This window comes from Chroicocephalus ridibundus, chromosome 3, assembly GCF_963924245.1.
Source record: "Chroicocephalus ridibundus chromosome 3, bChrRid1.1, whole genome shotgun sequence".
Taxonomy (NCBI): domain Eukaryota; kingdom Metazoa; phylum Chordata; class Aves; order Charadriiformes; family Laridae; genus Chroicocephalus; species Chroicocephalus ridibundus.
In genome coordinates, this window is record NC_086286.1 from 102,086,203 (window position 1) to 102,101,373 (window position 15,171).

A 15,171-nucleotide genomic window follows, 5' to 3' on the forward strand; every position below is an offset into this window, starting at 1 on the left:
CATTTAAACATATAAATTGCCCTATATGCTGCTGTGTTCTATGAAATACTTAAAATTACTGTCTGGCTTATAGGTGTTTTGCGAAATCATTGCCAAAATTGGTAAAAGATTCCTGGTATACTATTGAACTAGCCTCTTTAAATACTGACAATCATGGTAATAATATATTTCTTCTGAAAAATCCTTTTAGTAATATTCTTACTATACACTAAGATACAGTGATGTCATTGTGTTTACTTATCAGACCTATAAAATTAGTTTATTTTCTGTTTTTATAAAATATGTTGTCTTTTGTTAGACTCTGACTCCTCAATAAGAAGTTTCTTCAGTCTGTAATTCTCAGCATTTATTGAGCTCTCTTCCTTTTCTTTTCTTTTCTTTTCTTTTCTTTTCTTTTCTTTTCTTTTCTTTTCTTTTCTTTTCTTTTCTTTTCTTTTCTTTTCTTTTCTTTTCTTTTCTTTTCTTTTCTTTTCTTTTCTTTTCTTTTCTTTTCTTTTCTTTTCTTTTCTTTTCTCTTCTCTTCTCTTCTCTTCTCTTCTCTTCTCTTCTCTTCTCTTCTCTTCTTTTCTCTTCTTTTCTCTTCTTTTCTCTTCTTTTCTCTTCTTTTCTCTTCTTTTCTCTTCTTTTCTCTTCTTTTCTCTTCTTTTCTCTTCTTTTCTCTTCTTTTCTCTTCTTTTCTCTTCTTTTCTTTTCTTTTCTTTTCTTTTCTTTTCTTTTCTTTTCTTTTCTTTGCCAATAGCAAGGGTCAACAAACAAGGCCACACATGCGATGTGGCTGAGTATTACGAGACCAAGATATACTGCAGAAAATGTTCCCTCAGCAGTTTCATTTACTTTTTGGCAAGTTGTGCTGATGCTTCCAACATTTTGCTCTGGTGTTTTTATACTGGCTTCTTGCCTGTAATGTTTTTCTACAATAGATGCCATTTTCACAATATTTCACTGGTTCTTAATGATTTCTAGCCTCTTTAACATTTAGCCCAAATAAATCAACTTGTGAGTCAGATGTCTTTTATGTAAACGTAGTCCATAGTTGTAGAAGTAATTAAAACCAAAACAAATAACTTGTAGCTACAAGAACAGCATGATTTCCACATCCCAGCACGTATAGCTTCTAATATAGCCCAAGGCAGCTACATATGCTCCATATATTTATCTCTGAGCCTTGCTGACCCTGTTAAATGAAAAAAAAAAAAAAGAAGGTAATTATGTAGTAGAAATGAAGAAGTACAAATGTTCATGATGTAACTAAGAGTATCAGTTCTCTATGACTACAACATTCAAGTTGACAGTATCAAGAAAATCAAATACAATTACAACCTCGGAAAAAGTCAGTTCTGAATTAGTGTATAACTTTTGTAGTGGGAAGAGGGCACGGACTGCTCTTCACTTCATGCATGGCCTCTTACTGGTGGCCCATCTTTCCAGCAGTACTCACAGGCACTTGACTGACATCTGCCGCATTTTCTCTCATTTCTCTGTTTTTTTAAGAGGAAAAACTACCTGCCTTATTTTAGTGGCTAGCTATCTGCATAAAACTGAGTGATCCCATACTGAATTTGAAGCTTGCTACCCTGTAATTATTCATGTGGAGAACTCTGGGCGTTGTTACTAATTCAGACCATGCCAGAAAGCTTTGCATTTTTCTAATATAAAGAATTTTGATAAGTACTATATAGAATGATACAAAGTAATATAAATACCATAATTTAAAATTCAGTATAAGTCTATGAAGACTGTATGCCTAAGTGCTTCTTAAACTTGCATTATTTGCTCCAATAAGTTTTGTCGTGTATAGTAATCCTGCTGCTTTGTTTCCATAATACCATGTAAAATAGCTGGAAAGGGCGAAAGAAAATTTTGAAGCACCTGATAGCATTATGCAGAAGCTGTGCAAAAATGGAAGGAAAAAACTCATCAGGGAGCAAACATACTATACTAACTTTAATCTTAGGCACACATCAAATTACATTGTACTGATTTTTCGTTGGCTCCAGCATAGGGAAGGAGTTCCACATGAACTATTGCAGTAGGTAATTTCACGCATAGAAGAAGCATTGCTTTAATGAAGATAGATCAAAATATTTGCCAGTATTATTTTAACGTTTTCCAGTGAAGTAAATGGACTACAGTTGTTATCAATCATATGGAGACTAAATGAAGTCAGAAAAAAACAGGAAAACCCTAACTGAAATAAAACTATTTTTTTCCTTTGCCTTATACACTACAGGCGTAGGGTAAAACCTGGATTATTATAGTAAGCTTGCCAAGAACTTCAGTGATGCCAGAATTTCACTTCTAATTTTTCCAGCCTTCTAACGATTTTAATGTTCTGTAACAAATGATGTAATTCTCATGAAAGGTGAATAAAGCCTTTCCTTCTACATGTTAATAATGAAAACTTTTGTTTTATATTAATTAGTGAGTAAAATGGGTCTTTAAGGTTAACAAACCATAATGGTAATTTATTTCTAGTTATTTTTGGTAAATAATTGTACTAAAGAATCTGAAAACTTCAGTACATTTTAGTAAAATAGATCTCATAAGTATCAAGTTAATTTCCAGTGACAACTTATATTCGTTTTATGAAGGTCATCAATGAAGATTTTCTCAGAATATATTTGCTTCATGCTACCTAGCTTCCAAGTGGTCTGTGAAGATATGAATCGCTTTTCATTGGTTTTCATTGCAGAAAGGTGAGAAAGGAGATCCAGGTATTCGAGGCATCAATGGACAAAAAGGAGAATCTGGTATCCAGGGTTTGGTTGGACCTCCTGGTCTCAGAGGTCAGCCAGGAGACAGAGGACCCCCAGGACCACCTGGATCAGATGGAAAACCTGTATGTATAGGACCTCAAAACTTGTTATTTTGGATACCCAAACAAATGCATGCTCTCTGTTCTTTTTAACTGTTCTCTGCTCAATTCAGGCACGAGAATTTTCAGAAGAATTCATTCGACAGGTGTGTTCAGATGTGCTGAGAAGTAAGTTTCAAAGCCTTTTTACTGTTCTTTCCTTGTTTAAATTGCTGAAGAAGTTTCCTGATAATTATAAAGATGCTTTCTTGAAAGTAAGATCAATATTGCTGATTTATCATTTGTTTTCCTGCAGGTTGCGTACTTTACTATCTTGTTTTCTAAAGGCATCATATTCTCTAAAGGGAGGAAACTACTGTTGTATTGGTGGCTAGGGGGCAATATTTTTATATTTTATTGTTACAACACTCTGAGCAATTTTTTGTTTGAATTTTCACAGCCCAGTTGCCTGCCATCCTCCAGAGTGGAAGGCTACAAAACTGTAACCACTGTCAATCCCAAAGTGCTTCCCCGGGACTTCCAGGACCACCGGGTCCAAGAGGCCCTGAAGGTCCAAGAGGATTTCCTGGTTTACCAGGAAGTGATGGCATTCCGGGCCTGACAGGCATCCCAGGTCGTCCTGGGGCTCGTGGGACAAGAGGTACTGCGTGAATGTGTCACAGTGCTAATGGCCTTTATGACTGTTTTCAGTTTCGAAGGGGATTAGTGCAGGGTGGAGCAAGGGAATAGCTGGGTTTGTATCGCAAAGTGTAATTGATGACGTGGTGTAATGTAAATGTTTCACCTCTTACAAAGAACGCATGTCAGAAGAAGAGAAAATAGAAGAACGCAACAAGATAGCTAGTGTTCAGTTCTACTATAGTCAAACTTTGTTTTGATCTTCTTAGAGAATCCTTAGTCTCATGTAAATGTTTTAAACTGCAGTTAGATTAATTTCTTTTAGATCAAATATGCTTAGCCATGGATTGTAGTGTATTTCCATGTTTTCCAGTTTCTTTTCTTCCAAACTTCTTTGTTTCTGCTATTTTAAAGAACAGTATTTATTCACTGGCTATTTACTATCTGCTACCCTATAGGCTGATTTTTGGCATGCAACAACTTTTATACTCCCTCTGATTTCCTGGGTTTTTCTCCTTTCTTTCTTTTTATCTCATAAGGATTTTTACTCCTTTCTTTATGGTTTTCTTAAACATTCTGGTTCCTTTTTAGGCGAGCTAAGGTTTATGCTTTCAGGTAACTCATCCATCTGAATATTCCAACTGATTTCTGTGATGTATTTGCAGACTTTAAGTTAAGTATGCATATATAGTCTGTAACTAGACCAAGAGACTGGGAGAAGTCCATAATTTGGTAACTGGTCCCAGCAGCCCCTGAGTTTCCACACTAACAGTTCAGCCTACTGCATAAGAGTTGGAAAAATGGGATACCTGTTTCTATGAAGAAACTGAATTTATTGGGTTGTACTAGTGTAAGAGAGCACATTATTTTGCCCCTCTCAGTATTTCTTTGGTGGAGACTTAATTTTGCCATATGTTGTGGAAGATTGTCTATATATTTTTTATTCCACAGGGACTGTGGTGAATACCTTACGCTTCTTTCATACAACTTCTTAAAAATTTTGACAATGGAAAGGCAATGACAGCAAATTTCTTAATTGCCCATCATGTATTCCCTCTGCTGATAGTGGCTGTCTGCTTAACAGGTGCTACATCAGCTCTTAATTCAGTAGAAATTATGATAATTTAGAACACAGTTATACTGTACAGGTTACAAGGAAATGCTTATTTTACATCCCATTATTTGCTTTTAAACTATTTTTTTATTCAATAAGAATTATCAAATGCTGACTTCCTAATTCATTGGGTGAAAATATTCTTAGTGTACAAAGATATACATATGTTTGTTAATCCACAGGACTGCCAGGGAAAAATGGTGCAAAAGGCAATCAAGGAATTGGGGTTCCTGGGATCCAAGGCCCTCCAGGACCTCCAGGTGAGGGGTGGTTCAGCTGTGCAGATTCAGCGCATGCTATTAATTTCCAAAAGAATGTGGTTTAGAAAAAATGTTGATATAATTTGAAAAAATTTAGATAGTTTTTACACATCGTAATTACAATATATGGTTTATGGCTAATGCCTGTCTCTTGCATGCCTTTTAAATTGTCATATAATACAATATTTAATATAAGACAGGTCTTGTAGAGATTGGTACCGGAGACTGCTGTTTCTTGATAGATGGATCTTGAAGTCAGCCATTATCTGAAAACTGAGCCCTGACATGTGGCTTGTAAGCATTGCTTAGCGAAGGAAGATGTTCTTCCTAAAAGTAGTGTTTTCTTGCAAAATGCAAAGTTGAGTCGAAAAGATATTAGGGCCTGATCCAAAGCCATAGAAACTAATAGATAAAGGAGGATTCTGATTCACGCCATGGTGGTTCCAGATTATATGATAAAGTATATCAGTGTGCTAAAGTAGACTTCTTATATTTCCTTAGAAAAGGTATTTTTATTTCAAGTGTTTTCTACATGCTTTAAAAAAAAAACCTCAGTAAGGTATCATGTTGCAGTTTATGACAAGAAGTGCCTTTTTTAGAAAATAAAGTTTTCTTAATCTGCATACTTCACCAAAGAGCAGGGGCTTTGTGGGTCCACACTTGCTCTTCTTTTCATTTTAATAAAAATACTCTGTAATGTATTTCTTTATTGCATGTGTGTCGTTAAGGTCCTGAAGGTCCGCCAGGTATGAGTAAGGAAGGACGTCCTGGAGAGCGTGGGCAGCCTGGTAAAGATGGAGATCGTGGCAGTCCTGGAATTCCAGGACCGGTTGGACCTCCTGGAATTTGTGACCCATCGCTATGTTTTAGTGTAATTGTGGGGAGAGATCCGTTTAGAAAGGGACCAAATTATTAATTTGTGATACAATAATTTAGAGGAATAGGTATGGTGCTTGTCTTTTATGGTCTTTCAAGTCTCAGGAAGGTGACCAGCAATAATCCCATATGCAGGAACAAAAGTACTTCTAAAACTATAAATATATAATGATCCCAAAGGTTTACACATTCCTTTAGAAAAGAAACTCCAATAATTTTTTTATAACTTGCATCAATTGAATCTCAAGTGTTTTTAAAGAGATCATCAGTTTTAATAGGAATAAAATTAACTATAATATTTGCTATTTAGTATTTAAGTGTCCTATCATACTCCTGTTACCACTGAAGTCCTTTGCAGAATTGCTGGAGATGGCACTGGGAGCAGGATTAGGCCTGAAATGGTATTGGTCAGGTATAAATTACTGTGACATTTTTCACATGCAGACAACATATACAGTATTTGATTTTGAAAGAATGTGGCTGGCTTTGACTTCATATGTGTGTGAATCTCATTGGCTTGTGTACATTTCATATGTCATAGCTCCAAGTGTTCTGTGAGTGAAAGCATATATCAGATTTTTATAAATTAAGATAAATATCTGGACTTACTATGGAAGTAATATCACCTATTTTGCCATGCAACTCTTTGCTTAAAACCAAGGTGAAATGCAAGAGTAGAACTACTGGTTCAAGAAGGGCCAAGTACCATTATATCAAGTGTCTTTTATTAAAGATGGTACTGTCAGCCTCCAAAGGTCAAAAGGTTCCATGTGGGTGATAATGAAAATAGTATTAAAAATAAAAAAGAACAAAAAACTGCTATCGCTGGCTTGTAGCTACGATTTGATAAAAAAAAAAAAAATTAAAAAATGTTTGCACAACCCCAACATAACAGTTCTGCGTAAATTAAGTTATATACCCTTTGCTGTTTCTCCCCAAGGACTGCAGTTGCCAAACTGAAGATGCAGGTTTACAAGGAGAAAGGTCTAACTGCTGGCTGACTAGCTCCAATGTTTGTTACGCTGTTTCCTTTTTCATTTTAAGCAAGCTATGTGTAATTTTGATTGTATGCTTTGCTGATGAGGTGTATTGCGTGCTTTTACATAAAGAGCAAAGGCACAGTTCCCAGGAGAATTTAAAATCTGTTTCTTAAATTAAGGCAGAGTCTTGTATTGAACTTAATCGACGCTTTATAAGTGGCTTTTTCTGATGTGTTGTTTTTCTGTTGTCCTACTATCAAAGATTGTTGATATGCTTGACATTCAAGGTAAAATAAAATTTTGTAAAGAACTGGTGGTAGTTTGATGAGCGATTGCAAAAGTCACTTGTGTCCTGTGTCAAAGAAAAGAGCGATGCCTGTAATACATGGAGGGATTGTTCCACCTTACAGCTGTGCCTTTTTTCCCCAGTGTCCTTCCGTTTCCTCTGGATAAAGCACCGTCCCTGGGAGCATCACCTTTCCACTGGGCTCCTGCCGCATACGGGGCAGGGAGTGCCAGAGTGGCCAGCGGCACTGGGCCCAGTGGCTGCTGCCCGACCAGGGCTGTGGCCTGCAGAAGGGTGTTTGCAGTGAGTAGCTTAGCCTAACCACAGCCTTGGTTATAGCGGAGTGCAATCATTAGTGTCTCATAAAACCTAGTCTAAATCTAAAACCTTCTCCAGCTTGTCCACATCTTTTTTTGTTTAGCAGGGACCAAAATTGAACTCAGTGTTCCAGGTGTGGCCTGACAAGTGCTGAGTAGAGTGGGATAATGACTTCTTTATCTCTCCTGATGATGCCCTTGTTGATGCAACCCAGCATCCTGTCGGTTTTCTTTGTCGCAGCAGCACACTGGTCGATCATACTGAGCTTGTTGTCCACAGAGCCGCTCCCCAGATGGGTAGATCCCAGTCTGTGCTGTACTCCTGGATTATGTTTTCCCAGGTGCAAGACCTAATGCTTGTCCTTATTGAACTTCACAAGGTTCTTGCTAGCCCACTCTTCTAGCCAGGTCTTCCTGCAGGGTGGCCTCCCTTCTGAAGTGTCCACTTCCCCACTCAGTTCAGTATCATCGGCAAACTTCCTCAGGGTACACTTGATCCCATCATCCAGATCACTTCTGAAGACATTAAACAGCATTGGGCCCAGTATCGATCCCTGGGGGACCCCACATGTGACAAGCTGCCAGTTAGAAAAGGAGCTACTTATCACCACCCTCTGTGTGCGGCCTGTCAGCCAGTTCCCCACCCACCGCACAGACCACTTGTCTAGACTGTAACACATCAGTTTCTCTAGGAGGAGGCTGTGGGGAACCGTGTCAAAAGCCTTGGAGAAATCCAGGTAGGCAATGTCCACCGCTCACCCTACAGCAGCCAAGCAGGTTACTTTGTTGTAGAAGGCGATCAGGTTTGTCAAGCACTATTTGCCTTTGCTGAATCCGTGCTGGCTTTTCCCATTCACATGCTCCATTTTACTTGTGATAGCTCCCAGGAAGATTTGTTCTGTAACTTTCTCAGACTGAAGTAAGACTGATGAGCCTATAATTTCCTGCATCCTCTTTAAGCCCTTCTTGTATATTGGGGTGACTTTAGCAGTCTTCCAGTTGGCTAGGATGTCCCCCAATCTCCACAACTTCTCAAAGATTATGGAGAACAGCCTCACAATGATGTCTGCCAGCTTTATTAACACCTTCAGGTGGGTATTGCCAGGGCCCATCCATTTGTATGAGTCAAGCTCCTATAGTAGTTCACATACCAACTCTTCCTTCACTGATATTGGGTCTGTGTTTGCATCAACCTGGCCTGTTGTTCCCAGGGCCTGGGACCCAACAGTGCTGGTAAAGACAGAGGTGAAGAAAGTGTTGAGAACCTCTGCCTTTTCAGTGTTGTTGGTGACTAATTCACCTCTCCTGTTTAACAGCGGGCCAGTATTTTCCTTCTGTTTGTTGTACGTACCTGAAGTTTTTGCTTTTCTAACTGCATATCTGCACACCTTGGCAATGCCCTCATAGTTCTCAGCAAGTATTTCTCCACTTTTCCATCTCTGCTACACTTCTCTTTTGGTTTTGAGCAGACTCAGAAGCTCACAGTTAAGCCAAGGGGGTCTCTTGCTCTGCCTACTTCCCTTACTGTTTAACGGGAAGATTTGTTTTTGTGCTTCCAGGAGAGTGTTCTAGAAAAACACCCACTAGCTCCTTTATCCTCTGTGGAAGCTTTCCGCAGAATCCTTCCCAGTTGAGCCCTGAGTGAGCTGAAGTTTCCTCTTCTAAAACCTTTGTCTTAGTAGTAATCTTCAGTGTGCTCAGCAGGATCCAAACTCCACAACATTGTGATCACTGCAGACAAGGCTGTAACTACACGAGATACTACAAAGCAGTTTTTCTTGGTTTGTGAGCAGCAAGTCCAGCAGTGCCTTATTCCTGATTGGCACATCTAACATTTCTATGAGGAAGCAGTCCTCTATGCATTCCAGGAACTTGATGGATGATATGTGAGCTGCTGTATTGTTCTTCCAAGAAACGTCTGGGTAGGTGAAGAACCCATAAGAACCAGGTTCTGTTGACCCGAAGCTTGATTAAGTGACCCAAATATTGCTTTGTTGGCCTTATTGTCTTGGTTTGGAGGTCGGTAGCAGATGCCTACTGTAAGATCCCCCTTGGACATGACCCCTTTGATCTTGACCCAGAGGCATTCAATAGGGCTTCCATAATTGCCGTAGATGAATTCTATGCATTCAAGGTTCTCCTTAATGAGGTTCTCCCCTCGTAGATGAATTCTATGCAACTCCTCCTCTGTTTCCCTGCCTGCCTTTACGAAACAGCCTATAGCCATCCATTGTGATCCTTCAGTCATGTGAATTGTCCCACCACGTTTTGGTTATTCCTATAGTATCATAAATTTCTGACCTGGCGCAGAGCTCCAGTTCTTCTGTTTATTCCCCCAGGCTGCGTGCATTGGTATACATACACCTGAGGTGGTTGGTCTTCTGGTTCTCATCTTGGGAGGCAGCTAAGGAGCGTATGTTTGTTGGTTTTTTGTTTGGTTTTTTTTTTGTCTATGCAAATAAAAAAGACACTTTTACTTTTCCTCTGCTCCTTCTGGTATCTAAGGTAGCTCAGTCTTGCCTAGCATGAGTATTTCTGTACAGTGCTGTGCAAAGAGTACAATCTCAGCTAGTGCATGTCTTTGTTACAGCTTTAAGGCAAAATCTTGCGTTGGAGCTATTTCACTTTGTATAATAAGATATTAAGAAAGACTGGCTTCGAAAACTACATAAAGAGGCTTCACTGAAAATAAAAAAAGCTTCACACCCTTGATCTCCAAAAGGAGGAGATTTGAAGCCGAATCTATTTGATTGCCTTATCTGCTGAGCTGTTTGGATGCTTTGAGCTTCAGTACAGCTTTATCTTTGGTATTTTGCTCTGAATTTGAGTGTGAACCTGTCACGTTTCTACAAAAAGGATTTGGTTTTGACAAGTTGGAATTTTCCAGAGGAATTACTAACCATCTAACCTGTGCAGGTGCCTCTTTGAAAGCTAATAACAATGTAGCTTATTTAAATGAAGACAAACACTTTGAAAGCCTACTTCTACATCATTAAATAGCCAGAAACTATTAGCAAGTGTCTTGCATCACATTTAAATGCATACGTTATAGCCTAGGAACCTGTGATTTAGATTATTGCTCCTTGCAAGATTTAATCAAGCCAGAATTTGTTTGACTTCACAATCATTTCATTTTCTGACTTCATTTGCTGTAGTGGGATTATACAGTAAATGTAGGTGTGTTCAAGAACATATCTTGATTGTATGCTTTAACTGAGAATATGGATATTTTTCCCAGATCTTCAACTAATTCTAAAGTAAGAGGTTAAACAAAAGGTATAGGCTTGAGTATTATCAGAATAACGATCCACAGGAGAGGGACTCTTATTTACTATTAATGCAAACTCTGTGAGGTTCTTGCGGGTGTTGATCTGCAATCAGAAGCTGTGAATAAAAAAAAAAAATCACTGTGAAACATGTCACCATTTAACTACCAGATATTGCCTGGAAACAGTTATGAGAAACTCTGTTAACTGACATGTACTTACTCTCCTGATTATAGTCGCTAAAACTGTATCTTGTGCTAATTTTTAAGCAGAGGGTAAGATGCAATTTTTTTAGTAGCATCTTGCTGTGTGACCTTGAGTTAAAAATTATACTCCCTGGTTGGCGTAGTGCCTGTTGGTGTCAGTAGAGGAACTACAATTCACTACACTAAATTTTGAATACGGCTTCAACTCATAATATCTCTGTGTATGTAAAATGGATTTAAAAATTTCCCACTTTACTATGGTCATTGATTGCTATTGCCTCTTAGATACTGCGGCATCTACTTGGACATAAAGATGCAGAATTGCAAAGTATTACCGTGGGAACTGAATTTTTTAATGAAAGCTTAGCGGTGTGCGGAGCTCAGTAATTTGCGTCTCTGAGAATCATGATCTTAGGGAAGTTTGGAGTAAATGCATATGGAGTGATGTGTCTATATGTACACATATACAATTTAGTAAAAGAACACATGTCGCAGATGGCTTCCGCATGTGCAGGCTGATTTGGTGAATATATATATGTATATTTGGGGTGTGTGTGTATATACATGTATGGTTCTCAGTTCTTCATGTGTTTAACTGAAAGGTATCATAGTCTTCCAATTAAAAAAGAAAAAGTAAAAGAATAAAATCTAATTCTTCTTGTAAGAACTGAACTGCCACAGTCCTGCTGCTGCTTCAGAGCCAAGGTCCCATTGTCAGCTTCAGGTGTAGCCAGTATATTTCAAGGTTGGTCGCCCTTTTAGAGGAGGAGCTGAGAATCATTAGCTGTGCATCTTTCAGAACTAGAGAATTTCATTTCTCAGAAAACTGAAGGTGCATTAAAGTGAAATATCTTATCAGTGCATCTGACTGTCCTGGCAGTGAACACTGAGGGGTTGGACTAGATGACCTTTAAAGGTCCCTTCCAACCCAACACATTCTATGATTGTATGATTCTATGATCTGTCATTATAGTTCACACAGATTGAATCAAACCCCTGTGAAAAGAGACAATATTTTCCTGTAGGAGGAAAACATAGATGATAAATCAAAATACACCTTATTAATCCAGATTCAGCAGAGACAGTAAACCATTTTAAGAACTATTGCCTTCTGGGACCCTGATGAAGTGTTTAAAACTTGAATTAATATAAAAAATATTTGTGGGTTATTTTCTTCTGTTGATAAGCAAGACACAGAGGACATGATATAAGTAGCCTGGAGAATCTAAGTCCATTTTTACAATGGGGAAATCATTACTATGTGATTCCTGAGTTTTTCTTTACAAGCATCTTCCCCCTCCCAGTATTGACTATATTTGCATGAAGTACTTTTTGGTAACAAAGAAATATTCTGGTGATATTGCAGTATATTGTATTATTCTGTGTTATTCTTTCCTTTCTTGGCAAAAGATGCAAGCATTAGAAGATGTTTTTCCAGAAGCAGTGTCTGGCCACTCAGCTAGCTCTCCAGAAGGTATATTGGCAGGTTGGAGGCTCCTTGGTTTTCTGCCATAGGCTTAAAGAACTATTTAAGTGCTCTGTATTGATTTTCTGACACTTCTTGACAAGTTTCCTATTGTCACTGATAAAAGTACATAGTATTCTTCCACTTGAGGGAAATGTAGGTGAGAATTCATCAGAAGATTTAGCCATGTGACTGTTACGGCATCATATGTCCATATTGCCTGCAAAAAGTATCTTTCTCACGTTGGAACCTCGTAAACTACAGAGAGTTTTCCATTTGTTGTTTTCAGTTTTTCCTTTTTTAAAGCATGAAAAAAAATTCATGGTATCTCCGTGACCCATTGAAATCACATATTAAATATCATGCAAAAAAAGGTGATAATGCCTAGAAACTGTATTTCAAAGAAATAACTCTCTTTGTTGAAAAATATAATGCTACCTGAGAGATGAAGGGGGAAAAAAAAAAAGCTCTTTTCTAACTGGGGCGTGATTCTTCAAAGTATGTGAAGTTCTTTTTGATGTGGGAGTAAATGCTACCTTTAATGTAGACAAGAAAGAGCCTGAAGAAGAAACTGGCTTAAGCAGCACAGTAGCCTGGATAGCAAGTGAAGGATAATGAAAAAGTCATTCACTTTATTCCTCCATGCTAATATAGTATGTGCTTCTCCTTGTCCTCCTCAAAAAAAATTATGAGAAAGTACACCATAGGTATAACACTCCCCTCTTGATATGAAGCGACAGACCTCCCAGAGGTGAAAGCTCAAGACGAATGTGTCACTGCTGAGCACCAGGAATCTCTGGCAGCCAGGACCAAAGTTCTGGATGAGAATTCAAGAGATCGTAACAGCTGTCCCGCCCTGATATTATCTGACTCCTGCTCTGGAAATTGGCAAGCAAATGATAGCACTTAGCAGTGTTTGTGTTATGAAAGTTTAAAGAGATTTTTTTTTTTTACATGTATACACAGTGAGTCCTTTTACAATGCTTCTCAGAAAAAAAACCCCAAACCTAGAACTAAGGAAAAAGAATCTGGCTTTGTGTGTTGTGGTCACATAAATCTTGTACTGAATATCCAAAGCCATCCGTGCTGGGGAGCTGGGTTACTTTGGCTTCATGAGAAATGGGCTGAACTGGAATTCATAAAGTCCCCCATACTTACTTTTTTGCCCCTGAACTAGGGCTTCTGTTACACCCAGGGATCCAGCAGCCAGCAGTTCTTACTCCAGCTAACAGAAACACAGTGTTCAGTATTCATTTACAGTATTCACCGTAAACGGATCACTGCTAAATTATGAATCAAACCTTTTGTGTACACTAGTGTTTGGTGGAGGTGCCTGCCACATTCCAACAGGCATATATACCTCTGAGCTGATCCGTAGGCAGCTACTGGTGGTACCTGCAAAGTACTAACTGGCAAAAGCAAATAGGTACTAAAAGTTACTATCAACGCTCCTTTAACAGGTTGACGTAATAGATATTAAGTAGGAAAACTCACTTATTTTGGTGGATAAACTCAGGCATGAGAAGGTAAATTTTATAAAGCTCAACACAGAAGTAGATTAATATCATATTTCCTCACAGTTGCATCATTGCCAAAAGGATGCCTTTGCATTACATGCATACTGGCAAAAGCTTGAGAAACCTTGGAATAATACTTTCAGAGTAAGTCACTAGTGAATCATTATGATAAGCTTTACTGGTTGAGAAGTTGACAGCATAGCCCTGACCACTGTAACATCATTTATTCAAAACTGGATGAAGAGTGACTAAGCTAATGTTTTACATATACTTGGTGATCAGCTGGCGAGAAGTAACTCGGAGCTATGCTTGATAAGGGAGTGTGATAATGTCTGCGAATGTTCTGGTGACTTCTAGGTGGGAGACTCCAGCTCCTGTGTGTCACGAGCTGGAGCCCTTCCTGAGCCTGCACATGATAAGAATCACAAGAGATGAATTCCCAGCAGGATGAGGGGTATTGCTGCTGAATGTAATGCAGCTGAACCAAGTTCCCAGCTGTAATGGAAAAAGGGAGAAAGCCGTAAATTGGAAAATAGGTGTCAGAACTAAGCATTTTGGGGTGTTAAAAGTTTTTTGATGACAAAGAATGGCTCTGTGACAAGACTGCATGAGGAAAATTTTGGTGCATATTTGGCTTACGACAGGTTTGCCTTCACCAAGTGTTCTCTTTGTGGGAAAGTTAGTTTTCACCTGAGTTGTTAGCAAGCTAGTTGACCTTATAGACCAAGTGAAAAAAGGGGTAACAGCTAATAAATGGTGGGTATCTTTCTGCCTGCAGACTTTGTATGAGTATTATACATATATATATATATGTAGCTCAAACAGTATAGACTCTATATCTGTGGGAGGGCTGTGCATCCATCTAGCCAGGAACAAAATATCTGGTGTAGAAACGTATGTCCTGCTGACCAGAGTCAACTGGAGAAAAATTACTCAGGCCTTCCCATCTTCTCTCCTAGTTACATGTGGCATAGGTATATGATTAGAGAAGAAGCACTGATATGATAAAAAAGAAAAGAACTGCTGCCTAGATCATCTCTCTTAGCATAAAAGCTACGAGATTAACTCTTAGCTTTTATGCAGCGTGTAAGGCAGTAGGGACAATGTTAAAATGAGACAGGCAAATTCCAGTGAAATTATAAATTTTAAACATTTAATATTGTTGCAGTGTGAAGTCAGAGAAAATGGAGATACAATTTGCATTTTGCGTTGGGATTTTTTTGCCTTTTATGATTTAAAGGCCAGATGGTGTCTGTATGGTGGTCTCCTGCAAACTGTAATCCATAGAAATTTCATTATTTTTATTGGCTTTCTTTCTCTTTCCTTCTGCTCTCCTCCCCCAGGTCACACCCGTGGCCTATCTACTTTGGCACACGTGTAACTTGTACATTCGCAGGGTCCCTACAATATATTCTTTCATTTCTTTCACACGATAGATACTTTATTTAGAA

The 15,171-nt window shown here is 38.5% G+C and overlaps 1 protein-coding gene across 1 annotated transcript in view; it reads left to right on the forward strand.

Moving 5' to 3' along the window:
- Nucleotides 1-6,944, forward strand: part of COL21A1 (collagen type XXI alpha 1 chain) — a 118,568-nt gene extending 111,624 nt beyond the window's left edge. The window contains exons 26-30 of the mRNA XM_063330293.1: nt 2,693-2,839; nt 2,929-2,983; nt 3,255-3,455; nt 4,730-4,807; nt 5,536-6,944. Coding sequence (XP_063186363.1) covers nt 2,693-2,839; nt 2,929-2,983; nt 3,255-3,455; nt 4,730-4,807; nt 5,536-5,723 — 669 coding nt within the window. The 3' untranslated portion in view covers nt 5,724-6,944. The remainder of the gene's footprint in view (nt 1-2,692; nt 2,840-2,928; nt 2,984-3,254; nt 3,456-4,729; nt 4,808-5,535) is intronic.
- Nucleotides 6,945-15,171: the final 8,227 nt, after the last annotated feature.